The sequence below is a fragment of the Acipenser ruthenus genome, chromosome 28 (assembly GCF_902713425.1).
Source record: "Acipenser ruthenus chromosome 28, fAciRut3.2 maternal haplotype, whole genome shotgun sequence".
NCBI classification, from domain to species: domain Eukaryota; kingdom Metazoa; phylum Chordata; class Actinopteri; order Acipenseriformes; family Acipenseridae; genus Acipenser; species Acipenser ruthenus.
Window position 1 is genome coordinate 14,970,332 of NC_081216.1, and position 18,969 is coordinate 14,989,300.

The window sequence follows — 18,969 nt, forward strand, 5'->3', positions numbered from 1 at the left end:
TTAAATAACGTACCTGTCATTTCTGTTTTCATTATTAACATCCTGGCAACTTTTTACACTTATAACTTTAAAGTCCATTTCAAAGCTCTTTTCAAAATGTCAGTTCAGTGCACCGATAGTGTAAGGATTATAGCCCACATTGTCAAACAGGTAACAAAGCAATTACAATCCATGATGTGGTACTGAACAGAAAAGCCAGAGCACTTGTTGTTATGTTTTTTTTTTTTTTTTTAATCACTCTTTCTGCAGTGATTTAGAGGACAGATCTCAAACCCCAGTGCACTAGAGCAGACATTTTAAAAAGGGCTTTGAAACAGACTTTAAAGTTATAAGTGTAAAAAGTTATCAGGATGTTAGCAATGAAAAGAAAAATTACAGGTATGTTATTTAAACAGTTGTGGCGACATGTGGGGACGTATAACACTTTATTTTGTTACCTACAATTACTTTATTGCAGAAGGCTGTTTAAGAGAGGGTACAGTACTTTTTTTTTTTTTTTTAACTGAACCTAACAATACTGAATATTGTAACAGTTTACTGGTCTGTTTTCATATCAAGCAGTTCTGAGTTTTCTGCTTTGGGCATCACATTGAAAACAGCTTTAAAAAAGCAGAATGAATGAACTCAGATAAGGTCAATATCCCTGTCCGTGTCCATGTTACTGTCGGCTTTGTTTGTTGATGAAACACACAGATGGTAACTTGCACACAAGCACGCCCATGTATATACATACACAGTTATGTACAGGAGCCCTTTGAGTGATGTCATGCGTTAAGCAACACATGGTGAGTCAGAGGTTGCAGGAGACTTGTTGTAAAATACAAAAAAGGTGAATAATCCTGTGTCATCCTAAACCATTATAAAAGCATTATCAAGCATTTAAACACAGCCATGGTTAACACCTTGTCAAACTATTTATTTCGGACATGTGTTTTTGGTATAGACAGGTGAAATAGTTATATAATATACTAATTCTCCTTTGAAGATAAGGGCTGTGTCTTTAATTTGAACTATTTTCCTATATTTGCATATGCCCCGATAATGCAAACAAGCCACAGTGTAGTCTGTCAGTCTAGCTAGTTCCACGTTGTAATACAGCACAGTGTGTGTGTGGTTATGGAGACTTTAAAGAAATAAGTTGTATGCTGATTCGATTGATGTAGACTGCATGACAAAGTTAACCCTAACTAATACAGTACTTTAAACTCTGAATATAAACCAGGGCCAGAGGGGAAGAGACATATTTTTACATATGGAGTGGTGAGAGTATGGAATTGGTTACCTGGCTGTTGATGCTGAATCATTCGGATCCTTAGAGCCAACTAGACAACATTTTGGGATCAGCCAGACAAGAACTGGACAAGCTTTGATCATTGTTATGTTCCTATTTTATGAATGACATAAATATTAAGAATCATCTACTACATTTTACAATACAATTTTTGTTTTCCTTGATGTATGGATGTTTGCTAAAAGTATATTACCTCTCTGATACACCCAAGAAAAATAGTAAGATCAATGTAAAAGAGGGCGTTTCGCACTAAAACCTGCCCTAAATGATGCCTGTGTTTAAAAAAGCTTTTACTGTAAATTTAGTGAACTAAAGGACAAACATGCAGTGTTAATTTATTGTAAAAATAATAAATAATAAATAATTTCCTGGGTGGCAACTTTCTTCCATTTGTTACTGTGCGGGCCACTTCAGCAGAAACCAGAGTTCGTCGACTGGTTTGTTTGCATTCCATTACCGTGGTTTCGGCTACACACTGTCACTTTGTCACTGAACATTATGGCATCGGTTACTCATCTGAATGCTTCACCATAAACCAGGATTAGCTTCTTCCTTATAGTTTTACCTCAGATAGATATTAACTTGACATATTTATTGTGGATAGGACGTTTTTACTGAAACATGACAGAGCTGTGTGCTTCTTTTTATGTGTGTATTACTACAGCCCCACAAGTATTAGATGAGTATTGAGAAGCACAGTGGACTATCCAGCACAAACAATATTTGACTTACCGAGTATGTTGTTTAGAGGCATTTACGAATCAGGTTGTATTTAAAACAGTTGTAAATTTCCTTTGTACAGTTTTTTTTCAATATTTATTTAGGTTTTTCAGTTATTTTGTTGAAATGTTTGTCTCTCTAATCTGAATACTGGTTCTGTATTGATTTATATATATATATGGTATCCGAAGCATAATCAACATGTACAGAGAAACACCATCTGTAATTGACAAACCCAGGACTGGAAGACCCAAAAAGCTGTCTAACAAGGATGAGCAATACTTGAAGATAATATCCTTAAGGAATAGAAAGAAGACAAGCGTTGAATTGATAACAGAACTGACAGAAGGCACAGGTGTTGTTGTCCAGCAATCAGAGTAGAAAAATGCAATATGTCTAAGACGTTTGCACAACAGTGTATATACGAGTAAACTGGCTTGAATATCTTTGCTGTGATCATTATTGTGTGCACTAGAACAATGAGTGCTGTTACTGCTGGGCTCAGTAAACCAACCATGACGTTAATGTACTGTTCAGAGTAAAAACACTAGAAAGCGTTTACTTCAGTCTTCAATTAACTTAAAAGCCTTCAAACAGAGCCCTGTATTTTATCCTGTGCTCCCAGACTAGAAAGTACTGTAGTCAACAGAGCTATACTGTCTAAAATGAACTGTACAGAGGGTTACAATTAAAACCGGGTAATCATACATGTGAGTACACTGTTGAAACACACGTATGTTAAGAGTTACCGGATCATTTCAGGTGTTGCAGTGTTCACCGTGGTTCATCTGTTTGTGTCTGGATGCTGTTTTGTGCAGATGCAGTAGGCCTGGGTTGGTGCCAAGCCCAGGAGGGAACTGATAATGTGACCTACTTGTGTCTTCCAGCTGGGAGATGCAGATTGGGAAAACACCTTGATAATTCACGTCATGCTGTTTCTTTTTTAGATTTAAATAGGTGTCAGGTGAGGTCATAGCTGAAGCCGATATTGTTTCACAGCGGAGGAACAAAGGATCTTCGATGAAATGGAATACAGTAAAATAAAGTGTACAGTATAGTAGGGGGCCTCGTACAGCCTGACAACATGTCTAGTTTCCTATATTTCCCTGTCAGTATTTAGCTCATTAACATTTCTTCAAAGAGTATTTAAAGAAAATGGGACTGCACAAACGATAATATGAAAGTCTCAAAGGTGTTTTGAGTCTGTTTTAATTTGTAAATCTTATGTTTTTGATTCTATATTTCTTTATTTGTTTATGATTATTAAAATGATACCTAATTATTTAAACATATACGAGTTCAATACAAAGTCACATACAAACAGGGCTTGATGATGCAGAAGGTTAATTCACTAAATCAAACAGGGTTCAGTCTAATGGGTTTGGTGCTCCTGGACTAGTCCCCAGTGGACTGTAATTCACTGCACATTGGTCTCATTTGACACTGCTTGAGAGAGGCCCAGGATTGAATCTCATGCTGCTTGCCAGCATTGTGCCTGCAAGCTTTGTTTCGTAAGAGCCAAAACCTTTGTGATTTTAAAATTTGATAATTCAGGGCTATCAAAATCAGCTTCATACTACTAGCAAACATTGCTGCTGCAAAAAAGATGCTTTTGGTCTTACTGTACCTCGGTTATAGTTTTCTTAAGCCAACCAAAGATTAATAAACCAGGTTCTGCAACGATAGCAGCCTGGACTAACGACTTTTAGTAAAAAACATTTGTCATTGAATTTACAAAGTTTATTCTAGTATCTTAAAATGTACCACTATTGTTTAGTTGGATGCCATGCTGATGTAATGTAACTTATGTTTTTGTTAAGCTTAACTTGGGGTGTATTTGTTTATATATTAGATGTTATTTTTTTTTATTGTTTTACCTTATCATAGTTAGATGTGTTGGTTGTTGAAAAGGATTGCAGAGTAGTAGGATTTGAAGGCTCTGGTGGATATTGGGGTCTGTTAAGAAAGTGCTGGTGAAACATTGCAGTTGTTAGACTTGGGGTTTGAAGAAACACAGCTATGGCATAGATAGTGAGAGTAGAGGGCTGTCTATCAGAAACTGATGGCTAAGAATGTTCACTCATGAAAAGGCAGCGTGGGATATGGGTGTTGGGAGAGCTGAAACATTATCCCTTATTGCTGTTGCCTGGTAATGGCTATTTGCAACGTAAATCAACATGCAGTTACCGGTACTAATGGCCACACAAAGCAGGCCACAGAGCTTTTACATAGCTTGCAGCTGTTTTTGTTGTATAGTACCTGTTGGCTAAGATCTCAGCTCTTATAAGGGTTTACTACAGTACATTTGCCCAGTAATTTGCAGTTTTCCCATAGTTATAATATGTATTTATCATAGTTTACCATGTTTTTAATATGTTTACCTGTGCTTTACAGTGTGTTCACTGGGTTTTATTACACTTCGCTATGCTTTTACTGTACTTTTATATGGGAGAGAGATCTTTTTAAATCATTCTACAGTACTAATGAGCACAGGAATCAATTGTATACTAAAATATTGAAAGTAGTATCTTCTTTATAACCAAACTTATATTAGTTGATGCAGGGAATGGACTACAACTGCAATATAATACACACTTGTATGTAGCCCCACATGGGACTGATTAATTTGTTTTGCAAAATGGGATCCAGACGTTTATTCAGCAGTAAGCTGTATATCCCTGTTCCAACACAGTTTAAATCACGAGGGGCAAAACCGCACAGTAAAACCTACTCCAGCCCCTCTACAAACCAGCATACTGTTTAATTCAACATCATTCATGGGTCCCAACCAAATCCTTATTGAAATGAATGGCGTGATAACCCCTACAATCCAGAACCTGTCTATTCTGGAAGCCGGCATGATTTGTAAGTCTTGTTTAAAACCAATGTGAATTTGACTGTCCAGTTTAGCACCAAGTCATGTGATTTTTTTCCTTTCCAAGTTTGTTGCATAAATACGCACATGTGCTGTGGATATAGTACTGTACATCTACAGTAAAATCCTTGTTTACATAATTAGGAAATTAACAATAATACAACCCTTTACATTACAAAGCTCAAATAAAACTTTGTTACTCACTGACAATAAGTAACTTGTTTAATTGGTACTGTGATACAATATATGATGGCTTTCAGGTTGCAATATTTTAGTTAAGTGGTTATTGTAAAGACAGGGTGGCCCACTCTCTATGACTGTGAAAACATCATCACATTGTGATGATCACTGCGATTATTTGCTTCATTTCAAGCAGCTGCGTTGTCCCCTATTAAATCTTGCACCACATGTTTACACTTCCTTTTCCGTTGTAATGTTTCCAACCACATCTACTGTGTGGAACATAAAAACACAATAAGGAACACCTGCCATAGCATAGTTAACAGGGTGTGTAGGGCTTCTATGGGAATCTAGGAGTCCGCAAGGTATCTAGGAAGGTTACGTTACCGTTCCGAATCTGAACTCAGGGAAGTGTAACCCAGCTACCCTGCTGGACAGACACTTTATTAAGCATACCGCAGCTGGTCTGTGGTCAAAACAGAGGGTTCATTGTTAGCATCAAAAGCCAGTTTAACCTGTGGTATCATCCTGAGCTGCCTCAGTCTGAAGGTATATAATTACAAGTCCCAGTAGAGCCACTGTTGAATAGCAGGTGTATAACAGTCAGTAATTGGGTAGCATCTGTTACTGAGTGTACTTATTGCAGCAGGAAATCTTTACCTGTTGTGCTGGGCAAGTTAAACAATGTCTTTATCAAGCTTCCATTTGGTTTCCTACCAAAACCTTATTAATAATGCGAGTGCTCTTCAAAATGAAATGGTAGCACCTGCTACCAAAGATGATTCTTAACTTGAAGATATAGAATAAAAGCTAACCTCTACAGCATCTATTATTTTTCAAAGCCAACCTTTAATAAGGCAGATTTTTTAAGTGCTGAACGTGTTGTTTATACTGTAGTATAGAGAATGGAAAGCACACGTGCAAAGCTGGTTTTGTGGTGATGGAGCAATCCCATTTTACCCTGCTCAGACCCCTTGCTTACAAAATATCTTGATCCTTGAATAGATCATTTACCTTCTGCAAACACAGATAAAACATTTTACTAAGGGTCCTAGAGTGGCTCACTTGGTAAAAGCACAGGAGTGTGGTGTGCAGGGTGAGTCATACAGCACAGGTTGTTGCTTTGCGAAGTAGATGGTCTTCACTGGAGATTCTGAAGGGAGCGTCGCATTGGCTCTGGTGTGCCCGAGGGTTAAGGAGGCAAAACCATCAGGAACTGTTACTCCTCATCGCGCTACAGCGAACCCTGTGAGCTCAAAAATGGACACCGGCAGGACTGGCCTTTGTCCTCCAGAGGTCGGTAGCTTGCTGACATCCACTCTCAAGTTCCTGGGTGTAAAAGAGGAAGTTGGCTTGGTCGTGGGATTGAAGGATGCCCACTGAACCTTCAGTTCACTATGTGGGGAATTGCTGCGGTGAGGGGAAAAATGATTGGACATTTCAATTTGGGGAGAAAATCGGGGGTAAAATAATTGGGCACGTAAAACAAAACAAGAGACATCCAAACGTGCAGTGGGACCCAGAATGGTATCTATTTACTTTCCATGCTGAATGACTTTGCGGCATATTTGTTCTTCATTTTACCTTGGTGACTACCAAGACATTGAATGTCATAGCATATTTCTTGGTGGGCACCATTGCAGAAATGCTTTTAACAGTGCTCAAGGGCTTTTAAACACATACTTTAATAAACAGCGGTAACTGAACTAGTGTCAGTTGAATCTGTCTCTAAATATATCATAAACCTTGCAGTTATGTATATTGCTAAACTTGTAATTGTCGCCATGCAGTTATACTGCTTAGCTGGTCGCTTATAAATATTCCCTCGGTAACGTTGCTAATTCTGTATATTTATAGCTATACAGTATGTCATCACTGTCAGCAACCAGACAGCGTGGAAAAGCAATAAAAAAGACAAACAGAATGCTTGGATATATAGCCAAAAGTGTAGAGTACAAATCAAAGCAGGTTATGACGAGGCTGTACAGTGCACTGGCGAGACTGCACTTAGAGTACTGTGGGCTGAATGGCCTCCTCTCGTTCGTAAATGTTCTTATGTAAATATCATCTGCTGGTTATACAGAAGTCTATTGATAATGTTTTTTAACCCGACTCTAATAAAACTAGATATTAAACCTGTGGGTAACTGTCTGGATAATTCTTGGTGCCACAGCTTGGTGCTCTGGACAAGTTTTAATAAAGCCGGGTTGGCAGCTGTACAGAGTGCAGTAACCTGTTCCTTTTAAAATTCACTTTGATCGTTTCTATGTGCATGGGTGATTTAATATCCGCAGTACCTTGCATCAATCATTAAACAGATATGCTGTCATCAGTAACTTAATCTTGGGAGCTTAAATCTAAATCTTGGCTTACTTAGGATAGAGGCTTATGAAAAGAATGGATAGAAGGTGCTTTTATGTATTACTTGGTGTCGGTTTTCTACCTGTACAGAGAGAGTTTTTGATCCCTGATTTCATGGAGGTAAGTAATAATTTCAGGGGTTTTCTTTGTGCTGTTTGGGCTGCATTCATAACACATTACCAGTTACAGTATGTGCTGGTAAATGCTATAGTCTTATGCAGTGCTAATGCTATTTGAATATACAGCAAAGGCATTATCTGAAATGTCGCAGACAGACTATAAATCATTGTATAAGAGATACAAAAAGCAGGGTTAGTGATTCACCACAAGCTTTCATTGCTTTCATAACACAAAACAATACAAGTCTTTGGAAACTGCAAACTCCCAACAGGAAAACCGATTTATATGTTTTTATTTGAAAGTAAGGGATTTCTATGGAATTGTTTGCATTTGACGTTGTGCTCAAGGCTCCAGCTTTTTTAACTGCCTCACCTGTCTTCATGTTTCATTTTAAACAGTAAAGTCACTGTCTGTGGTGAACAAAGACGTTTTTTATATTTCTTATATATCACCTATAAAATATAGATAAGATTTGTTTACAATTTTGGCAAAGACACAACAGACTTCATTTCTGTTCGCTTGAGAACCTAAAACGGTTTTTAAAGCATTCCTTAAATATAATGCTGAGATGTAGTTTTCTCCGCTGCCTGTTTTAAATCTCGTTCCAATATTGTCGATAAAGCAAAGCTTTTTGCAACAGGAATAGAAATCTGCATATTAAAATAATTATAATGCATTTAAAGCATTGGTTATAACTCCTTACAAACAGAAAATAGGTGTTCTCAGTTTTGAACATTTTAACAATGACTGTAGTAACCTTTCATTATGAATTGTGACAATCTGTACAAGACACAGAGAGTACGCAAAATACAGCTCTGTACTTTTACAGCTGCTACCAGCTGTTGTTTTTAAAGGAAGGAGTAAAATCAGCTCAGGCGTGTTATTTAAAGTGTTAAACTAACTTGAGTTTCTTTAAGACAATAACACAGTGATCGCTTTTAGCAAGCTGGTGATATGCTGAACTGGTTGTTTTGATCTGAAACTCTCAATCCTTCTCACCAGTGTGGAATGTAAACCATGTAGCAGGGTGTCAGTCTCATAAATTATAGGATGTGTACCAGTCTTTCCCTTCCTTTAAATTACAGGGTTGAGAATAGTAGTCTTTCTTTATTCAAAGTATAACAAATATAGTTGCATGAATATGTTGTAAAACACTGTTGTTTGTATTCAGTAAAAGTATAAAATATATTTAGTGATAACTCTCTGTTAACATCAGTTAAGGGTATCAAAATGAATCAGACATTAATGCTTAAATAAGACTAATGAAAAGTTTTATGTTACCCTCTAAAACACATTAACAAGTCACATGTAAAGGGTTTAGTTTTATTACAAATTTTCCTTGGTACGGCTGTAAGAAAATCAATAAAGTCAAGTCTTGCATCTAGAAGTTGCATATAAAACTTCATATTTTCTTATTATTACTTAAATTTATTATTAGTGATTAGCTGTGACAAGCCATGTCATATTGTAACCTACAGCGAGGGACAACTCAAATTAACACACAAAGGACGTTTCCCCAGTCGTTTTAGTTAACTGAAACACCTTGCAGTAAAAGTGAAACGAATACGATGTGTGACAGTGCTGAAGCTGTAGAATCAGACATGCTTTTGTACACGGCCTGTTGAATCGAACATTTTAGGGGCGTAACAGCAACATATATATTGGTTCTATCACCTGTCCCTCCTGAAATAGATTTCTTTGTATTTCTGTTTCGCTGTCATGTTGATCCTGATTGTCCATGGTGTCTCTAAACACTATGGTAAGTATTTTTCCCCGATCCCTGTATCTGTTACAGATCATTAGTAATTGCTACTAAACAAATTGTCTCAGAATTTCTTGTGGTTGCTGTGGGATTTTACTTGTGTGTCTGCACTCAGCATATTCACTTTTCTATGGCAAACTACAGTGAGGAGAAGTTGCTTTAACCTGCCAGTGTTATATAGGTATGCTGCGGGCTGTCTCTGTCATGGGAACTTCCTGGAAAATTCTGTATTTTACAATTTGCTACAAAACCATAAAAATATAATAATATCTGTAAAAAGAACAAACAACCCTTTTTTCACTGCATAATGGTACCATGATAAGTTTCATATGATACACATGTTCTACAATGCATATACGGTATGTATTTTCAAAGTTGTAGGACAACTCAAAATGAAAAAGAAAAAGGTATGCTGACGAATTTAAGAACCTGTAGGTTTGGTTGAACAAATATTCATCCGTTCATGAGTTATATCTGTTTGCAATGTTGGGTTCTGAGCATGCTCTTTACAGCTTTTCAAGTTAGATGTTTGAGCATGAAAGAACAAATTGGCCTCACGACAAAAGATCTAAGGCTAGGGATCTTTTTTTGTGAGGTTCTGTCTCGCAAAACAATAAATATTCTGATGAAAAAAGAAATTGGAATTTAATTTCTTTTTTCATGAGAGGGATTGTTTTCGAGAGGTTCTATCGTTCTCACGAAAAAATAATTTGGACAGCCGCCACTGGGTCCTCAAGGGAGGTTTGCTCCGCCAAGACAGATGGCGCTTTCCTGGGCAGCAGTTCAAGGGACCTCCCTTACATTTCACTTGCTGGTATCTTGGCCCTTTTTTATAATAAAAACACGACAGCACATTACGAGTGAGAGAAAAATGTATAATAGCTGTCTGTGGTTGTTTGTGTTGCCTGCCACCTCACTGGCAAGGCTGTTTCTGAGAATAGCAGATCAGGACCTGCCACCTCACTGGCAAGGCTGTTTCTGAGAATAGCAGATCAGGACCTGCCACCTCACTGGCAAGGCTGTTTCTGAGAATAGCAGATCAGGACCTGCCACCTCACTGGCAAGGCTGTTTCTGAGAATAGCAGATCAGGACCTGCCACCTCACTGGCAAACTCTCTGCTGCGAGTTTGTTTGAATATTCCTTTAACTGTTGAGGACAAGTGACTTATTTAGTATTTGGGTGCAACGAGCACTCAGCTTACTGGTATTTACATGTGAAGCTGTGTTTAATGTGCATTAACCTAGAACAGGGGTTGACAACCTTTTTGTGTAAGAGAGCCAAACTGAATGGACATTTAGAGCAAGTGGTCTGCAAAGAGCCAATCATAAACACACTATGTATGTACTTTAAACATGTACAGTGCAACATTTTTAATTTAGTGCAAAACTTTTCAACCCAAATATCTGACTCCTAGAAGTCAGCAACTTCCAGCTCCAAATCTCCAATTGAGATGCCCAGAATCGCCATCAAGTCCAGTGCTTCCACACAAGTTTCATGGGGACGAATCATGAAATTGAACAAAGTGCTGTGTCTGTGAAAGTCCACCAAACGAGACTTGAACGACATTGGCAGATCAGATGTAAACGTCACAAGCTGCTGCAGATCTAGATTGTTGCTGGGATCCGCTACAATGCATGAATCTCGAAACATTCGTAACATCAACTGTCATGAAAAAGTAGTATTTAAAGGGTTTACTGGATTCTGCCGAGTCAATGCCTCGGTTTGAACGATCGTCCTACCCCTTTAAGCTGAAAGTCAAATTTCCTGTTTTTAATAACCATGCGCATATAATGCCTGAGGGGAAATATCGTGGCTCACGTGAATATAAAACACTGCCTAGACGTACTTGCTCTGTGCATGGAGTGATTCAGGGTTAGGTACCCTGGTCCTGGAGAGTCCCAATCCTGCAGGTTTTCTAGGTGTCTTTACATCATCAGTGGCTAAAGATCTGGAACACCTGTTAATCTTGACTAATTAAGCCATCATGAGTGCAATTAAGTAACTAAGAGCTCGATTGAAATGCAAACCAGAAGACCCAGCAGCTCCCCAGGAGCAGGGCTGGAGACCCCTGCTGTAATCCTACTTTGGATGTTAATTTATTATTTCGTGTTGTGTTTTCACACTGGACACTGCAATTTGTAGAGATTATATAATGCCCTTTATTTTAGTGAACCAAAAATTTCACATGTTTATCTATTTTTTTAAAACGTAACAACTTTTATTTTAGCATTTTTCACCTACAAATGTGCTTTTTCATGCTGCAAGTTTGTTTGTTTTGTAAAAAAGGTTTGTCGACAGTCGACATACTGCAGTAGCTTTGAATTGTATTTCACCAGTCAATAAATATGGGCTGACTGTGTGCTGTGCTCTACCTTTGAATTTTAAGCATGCCTAATTGTAAACTTAATCTATCTACCTAATGTTAAAAATATTCCCTCTACAATAATGCCTGTACTTTCATACAGTACAACTTATTTGTACAGTACAACTTTTATTTTACTAAATGGGGCCAGGAGTGTTAAGATAATGAATTACAGCTGCAAAATTGTTTATATGGCTTTCCAAACCTAGAAACCTCCTAAAATAAGATTTAAGACAGCCCTAAACTACAGTACTGCACTTTACTGTAAATACCAGAGATAAAGGCTGAGGAGCACAGCACTCAACCAGACAGGTTAGGAAGGGCTTATCGATAACAGAGTGGTTTGGATAGTTCAAGTCTGAATCATCAGGCTTTTATTGTACCATCATAAAACTACCCATTTAAAACCCCATTCTGAAATACGAAGTTCAGCTGTTTTAAAGCTCTGTACCCTCCCAATGAAGCCTCTAATGGATGTCACTAAGGCCACTGAATATTTGTTAATTCATGAGGTCCTGATGTATTATTCATGCATGTACTGAATGAGGCACACATGGGTTTACAGCTAAAATAAGCCATCGATGTCCTGGGTGCACTTCAGTATCCAGGAGCATTTAAATGCAAATTTGGGCACGACTGAACTCTCATACAATGTAATAAAAGACTTAGGGGTAGATGTACTAAGATGGTCCAGTCGCAGCGCGAACATACTGCGATTTGCATTTCTGTTGCAACAATTCGCAAAGTATACATTTTGTTGTATGTAGTAAGAGAAAATATGTTAATAAAGAGAGCCACAATATACAAATTTAAATGTTTGTTGTGTCATCTTAGCGTGATCACTAGCATTGCGAGAGTCGTGCGACATTCTTTTGAATAAATAATGAAAGGCAGTTTAATCCCGTCAGATTCTATAGTGGGGCCCCTATCTTCACCCCCAAATAAAAAATGTGTTTCTATTAATAATCATGCAGTAGCCCCTCGCTAAACCGGTCGTGTTTGTCTGACATAAGGAGGTGTCGAGTTTAAAAAAATACAATAAAATCGCACACACATACATTTATAGTGCTCAATGTATTTTAAATGTATAAATCATTGCACTGAAATAACACTGATGTGTTTTGGGTAGGCTACACATTACATTATGAACAAAAATATAAATCTGTACAGTATACAGTATACAGTAAAATCAAATGAATACCTAGCACACCTTCTTTTTGCTTTAGCCTGTAGGCCACCGGTAACACAAAATAAATCATGCTGCTGCATTGTACACATTTGTGTGAATAAAAGATTATTTTAAACTTAAACTAAAATTTATAATTTTTTTATTATTATTATTATTATTATTATTATTATTATTATTATTATTATTATTATTAACTTGGCCTACTTAATAGCCTAGACAATTAACACAAAATAGATTATGGTGCCGTATTGACAAGTTATGATACTTACAGGAGGACGGTCAATTCTCGTTGGTATGAATTTCAGGGACCAGCAACACATTGTGCATTATACCACTAATTTGTATTATCATGAGTAGCCTATAAGCCAAATGTATACTGTCAGTTTTTATTTAAGTTAGTCAGTAGTGCAGTGCTAAATTGTACACAATTATAAACCACCTGCACATTAATAGAATAGGTGTGTTTCCTATTCCTATACAGATGGTCACAATGAGCTGGAGGGGAAACCAGAAATGTCAGATAAATTTGTTTTCAAGGCTTGTAAGCACACTGCTTTTCTTTTAGGTAAAAATAGGTATTTGGGTGTTTGCCTCAAAAATGCATTGAGCACAACTGGCAACGCACGAGAAAATGGAAAATGCCGGCAACAATTGCGATTGTTTCAAACATGCTTTCAAAACTTCTTAACAAATTGATGCAGTTGTAAGTGTCGCAATTGCCAGCAGCTTTAGTACATCTCATTATAATATTTGAAAACCCTCATTTGCACTATCTCCTCCCCCTTTTTTGCGAATTTATGCAGGAACGCCCATAATTACATATTCATCTAAGGTTGAACTGCAAAGAAAAACTGCTGCTGTAAAGCATTCCCTAAAAAGTCGCTAACAGCATTGCGCATGTTTAGTACATTTCACCCTAGTCTTCCGACTCGTTTGTGACTGGTTTGCGACTATTGCGACAGCCGCAACACTTTAGTACATCTACCTCTTAGTGTTGTCAGTATTACGTAATAAAGCTGACGGATGTATTGGCTGTGCGCTCTCCCTTTATTATGAGACAGTAATTCAGGTAACATTTGCAAAGGTTTGATTTTGCATTGCTGGAATCAGAAAAATGATCTGCTAACTTCAAAGGGCAAAAGGACAAAAATGAAATTCAGCACTGAATGTTTGCTCTAAACAAGGTTTGCTCGGTTTCAACTACTGAAAGCAACTTTGCAGCGTTTATAGAAGAACCCATAGTATGGTATTTAAATTGCAATTGGAATCAATTTGTAAGCAGTCTGTATTACAAAGTTACTATGTCCAAAATAAAATCTCACTGCTACGACCATTAAAGTGAAATGGTCTTAATTGTGAGCTCGTCCTCACAGAAGGAGATCTGCAGATGGACTCCAGATTGACAAAGTGTGGTCCTAATGGGACCTGGCTGATCCATAAACTCAAACTCTCCATCATAAATCCACAGGTGACCCTAGGAGAACCTAGCAGACAACTAGTCAGTCGTTTTAGCTAATGCCTTGTATCAGCACAAGCCTAAATATTTGCACCCTTGATTTAGTTTCTTATAGTTCCACTCTGTTTATTTTTAAATGGACTGCTGCTCTGGTATAGCTAAGCATATTACTACTGGGGAGTGTTTCCTGGATATGTTGTAAAAGATGTTGATTAAATGGAGAAATTCCTTTACCTGTGGTTTGTGCAGAAGGATCACGTTAATAGAGAAGGATTTAACTCACGCTGTGTAACAGAATCATAGTCTCTATTGCCTTCAGTCTAGAAAGATATCAAAAACCTGTCAGCAAGGGCTGGATTTAAGAACAGGGATGTTTTACAGTAGGTACATCATTTTAAAATAGCCACATCTGGTAGACCACCTGTTTAATGAAATGCCATTTCATTTGGGTTCCTTTGTGCTCATTTCCAAAGCTTGAGTGCTGGAACCTTCGGGACCCTCTGTGATTTGAATACCTATAGTATTAACACAGTTATTTCCTAATGCGTGACAATCTTTTATAGAAACCACACGGTCGTTGATTTGATACCTGTGTATCCTGCTTGGAATACTTTTGTAATAATTAACAGGGGGCCATTTCCTTAGCCTATGCACAACAAAGTTGTGAGCTGCCTTCTGACATCTTTCTGCATTCCTATGGGGATGGGTGTGGTCTAGGTAGTAGGAGTATGGAGACTGTGAGGGGGATAGGATTGTATGTCTCTCAGACTCGTTTAGTCTAACACACAGCAAATACAGTGTTCAACCTTCATCACGGCCCTGCATGGAATACTGTGTCCTAATTAAAGAGCAATTGTATAACGATGGCTTGAATGAGCATTGTGAGAACTGTTGATGGATGATCATAGACAGAGCAGATGAAAAATCTGTTAAAATATGTTTAATTTCTAAAAAAAAAAAAAAAGGATTATGGTGAGTGGACAAATGAGGTTGGTTGGGAAGTGAAACAATAGTTTTATGTTTAATTGCATCATGATTGGTTAATAAAAGTAAGGGCTAGTACAACATGTTTTTCTTTCACAGACACATATGCTGATTTAATCTTATCATTTACTAAATATAGTCCTGTGTTTTATTTTGTAGCTAAATTACATTCGTAATGATGTCTTTAGAATTAAGGCAGGAAAATAATTTGCAGAGTTTGTTACAATGCAGTACTGATAAAAAAAAAACAAAAAAAAAAAAACTTTTCTTTAAGTAGCCTATCAAATGCAATAATATTTGTTATGAATATACTAAGTGCAATAATCGCACCGGATGCAATTACATAATGGATACGAAGATTTGTTGACTGTGCAGAAGGTTTGTTTTTGTGATGTGTTCAGTGAGCTGTGCTGACAGGGCAGGGAGGACAGCACTCCAGTAACATGTCTGCAGATTCATTGGCCCTGAAGCTGGTGTGTAAAGCTGAAGGAATGCAGGTTTAGTTAATGATTACTTTTGGGTTATCAGCCAGGACTGATAAAACAAACTGAGAAATCCATGAGGGGTTGAAAATAAACAAGGTTAGCTCAACCTTAATTGCATATGACCCTTTTAAAAGAAGATAAAATGCATTGCAGAGATAAGGCTGGGTTTATTTCACATACCATAATGTAATGGCTGGAGCCTTGCCATTACCTTGGAGAAAAACCTTTTTAATTCAAAGAGAAATGGGGACCTTCATGTTTAATGACAGCATCACAGACTTAAACAGTCACATCATATTATTGTCTACCAATAATTTACAGAGACTATTCTAGATAATTTCCCTAGAAAGGTAGTAATTACAGTATATAACAGAGAAGCTAGACCTTGTGGGGCTTGTTGACATTAGCTGTGTTATCCCTCAATCTATTCGCATACATTTGTCCTGGGTACACCTCATAATAGTTTATTACAATAACAACACCTGTTGTTGGGAAAGGTTGGGGTATAGCTAGCTTGGCCAGTGGCTGGTTTAACATCATTTATAAAGATTCCAGATTACACTCCCTCCTGCAGCAAGGCTGGTTTTCTGTTCCCACAATATGCCACTCGTTTCAATCAGAGCACCAGCATTGTTCCTGGAGTAAAAGTTGGAAAAAAAAGCTATTCCCTAGTTTATTTACCAATGATGCCTGAATAAAAAATACCAAAACTATCTGGAATATGTTGAAAAAAAATTGCTGCTATTTGGACAACAGCAAAATCAGCAAAGGAAAGTAATGTGTTTCTTGTAAACACGGGATGAGGTTCTATAACACTTCAGATTGTTTTAGGAATGATCTGCTTCTTAAGTTAGTAGGATCAAGTTTCACAGATATGGTAAACTGTTTCCACATTTGGCTGATCAATATAAAACAAATAGGATCCAGATTTGAAAAGATGGACTGACCTTTTGAGGCATTCTTAGTCAAATCAACCAACTAAACTTTTTTATACAAATTTTATACTGTGGTAACACCAGCACAGAAGCACAATGCCCTCTTTATATTTGAATTGAGAAGAGTCTGTCCAATTCTTAATTAAAAAGGATGTTTATCTTTATAATGGGGTTTCATTTTGCTCGTTCAGCTCTGACTAATTGCAGATTGTTCCAAAAATAAAAAGTTTAAGCATTCAGCCATAGCTAATGATGCTTCAGGACATATTATCAAGTACAATTCCAAAGTTAAAAAGTCAACCCTTTTATGTTAAGCAGTAGTTCTTAGTACAGTATTTGTTGGCGATTTTGTTGTGTGTAGTGTTTCTCTTATTATAAGAGACATCATTTCACTTCACGGTCTCCCAAACTACACAAGATGACATCTCTTAAACAATAAGAGCCTACCCACAAAATATTAATACCCCTTATTAAAGTTTACCACTGTAAATGTGTACAGCTGTTTATCAGTTTTCCCAATGTCACATTATTTTATTCTCTAGTACAGGGGTTTTCAACTGGGGTACTTCTAAGGGTCTTGGGGGGTACGCAGGACGACTAAAATAAAAATGAAAGTAAAAATAAAATGTAATGATCTTTAATTTTTTACGGTATTATATATTATTTCTAAACCACTGTGCATAAATATTTTTACTTTTGTTTAGGAGCTCAAAGTGAACTGCAGATGAAAAAAAACCTGTCCGTACTTTCCGCCTGTACGCATGCGTGATTTTGATTAAGTGTATTTCCACTGTGATATGGGTGGGTGAAGCAGGGGTCTGGTGATTCTGCCTATGGAGAGTGCTCTGTGCTGCTCATTAACTTTGCTGTTTTCAACTTGTTGTATAATTGAATACTAAATCAGTGAAGCATAATATTTTGGCATTTTCTAGAAGTATAAATGCTCCAGTAAACATAAATAATAATAATCACCATATTCATACTTTGACGTTTTTTGTTTTATTTATTAGGTGCAGCTGCATTTTTAGTAACAGAAATAGCGGCTGGTTAAAATGGATACATTTCTTACTTGAAAAAGAAAAACAAAGAAAGAAAACACAAAGCGACAGAAAGTTATACCGAATCCCTTTGGATCATTTTGATGTTGGCTTTAATAAAAAGGTTTATCAATGTTAGTTATTATAGTTTTATCTTGAGGTTAATGTTTTTGATATTGTAAACCTTTTAAATGCCACACAGAAGTATGCTGAGATGGGAAGTAAATGGTAACATGGTAAACATTTACAGTGCTAATAGACTATTTTTTATTATTTATAATAACTTTGTGAATAGAAAGCGAGTACGAGTGTTTCCAAAGAGATTCCCAAATACTGTCTTTTAATTCTGTGCCTCCAAAGACATGCAATTTAAAGTTTTAAGAATGACGCCTACTGTTTGGTATTCTGTCCTAAACCAGCAGTTTGTCAGTCTCAAACTGTTGTGACATCAATTATAGATTAAATAAACAGGAAAAAAAGACATTTGTTAATCCGATTATTCTGCCTTTTATTGCAACTGTAGTACCATTCAGTCGAGTGAAAATTGTAAAGGGGTAGTTGAGCTGAAAACTCCAGATAGAAGGGGTACAGTTTCAAAAAAAGATTGAAAACCCCTGCTCTAATTGAATCAGAGGAGGCTATACAGGAGGACATAAAATAAACTCTACAGTGCTTTGTTTGTGTACTGGCTTACAGATTTTCATATACCCAGATAACAGTTAATCAAGAGTAATCACACAGACTCGGTTTATTTAAAGTGTAACAAATCAGAGTATTATTAGTACTCATTTAGTTTATTACCGTTTTAATGGTTCGAGCGTTCACAGATCCACATCGAAACCTAGCTTATAGACATTCCACGCAGTGTGGTGTCTTTGCAAACTAACAGCATTAATACTATAAAGCAATATGGTTACAACACACACCTCTGGGTGGTCCAAGGCACACAATTACACTAATGCATACACTATACCATCATCTCCAAAGCGAATAATAATAGTCCTTTAACTTAGTAACATCATGATTCCATATAGGTGAGATATAATGTCTAGAAGTATGTCTTGAAATACAAATCAGGACAAAGAAAGGACAGTCGTCTGAACAAGAGGCTCTGAGTACAACAAACAGCATTCAGCTTCGCAAAGTGGTCTTCAAAGGATGGACCCAGTTAAATCTGTGGTAACAAACTCAACTGATGAATAAATTGTAGT

At 37.0% G+C, this 18,969-nt stretch overlaps 1 protein-coding gene across 6 annotated transcripts in view; it reads left to right on the forward strand.

The window, feature by feature from the left end:
* The window catches only part of LOC117435082 (ras association domain-containing protein 8-like), a 59,546-nt gene that overhangs the window by 25,441 nt on the left and 15,136 nt on the right, over window positions 1-18,969 (forward strand). Inside the window, exon 1 of one of the 6 annotated variants that reach the window (XM_034058011.3) lies at window positions 6,171-6,362. The exons of 4 other annotated variants lie outside the window; for them this stretch is intronic. In XM_034058011.3, coding sequence (XP_033913902.2) covers window positions 6,201-6,362 — 162 coding nt within the window. In that variant the 5' untranslated portion in view covers window positions 6,171-6,200. Of the gene's footprint in view, window positions 1-6,170; window positions 6,363-7,423; window positions 7,548-18,969 lie in introns of those variants that run through there. One more of the 6 variants, XM_034058010.3, reaches the window with a different exon arrangement.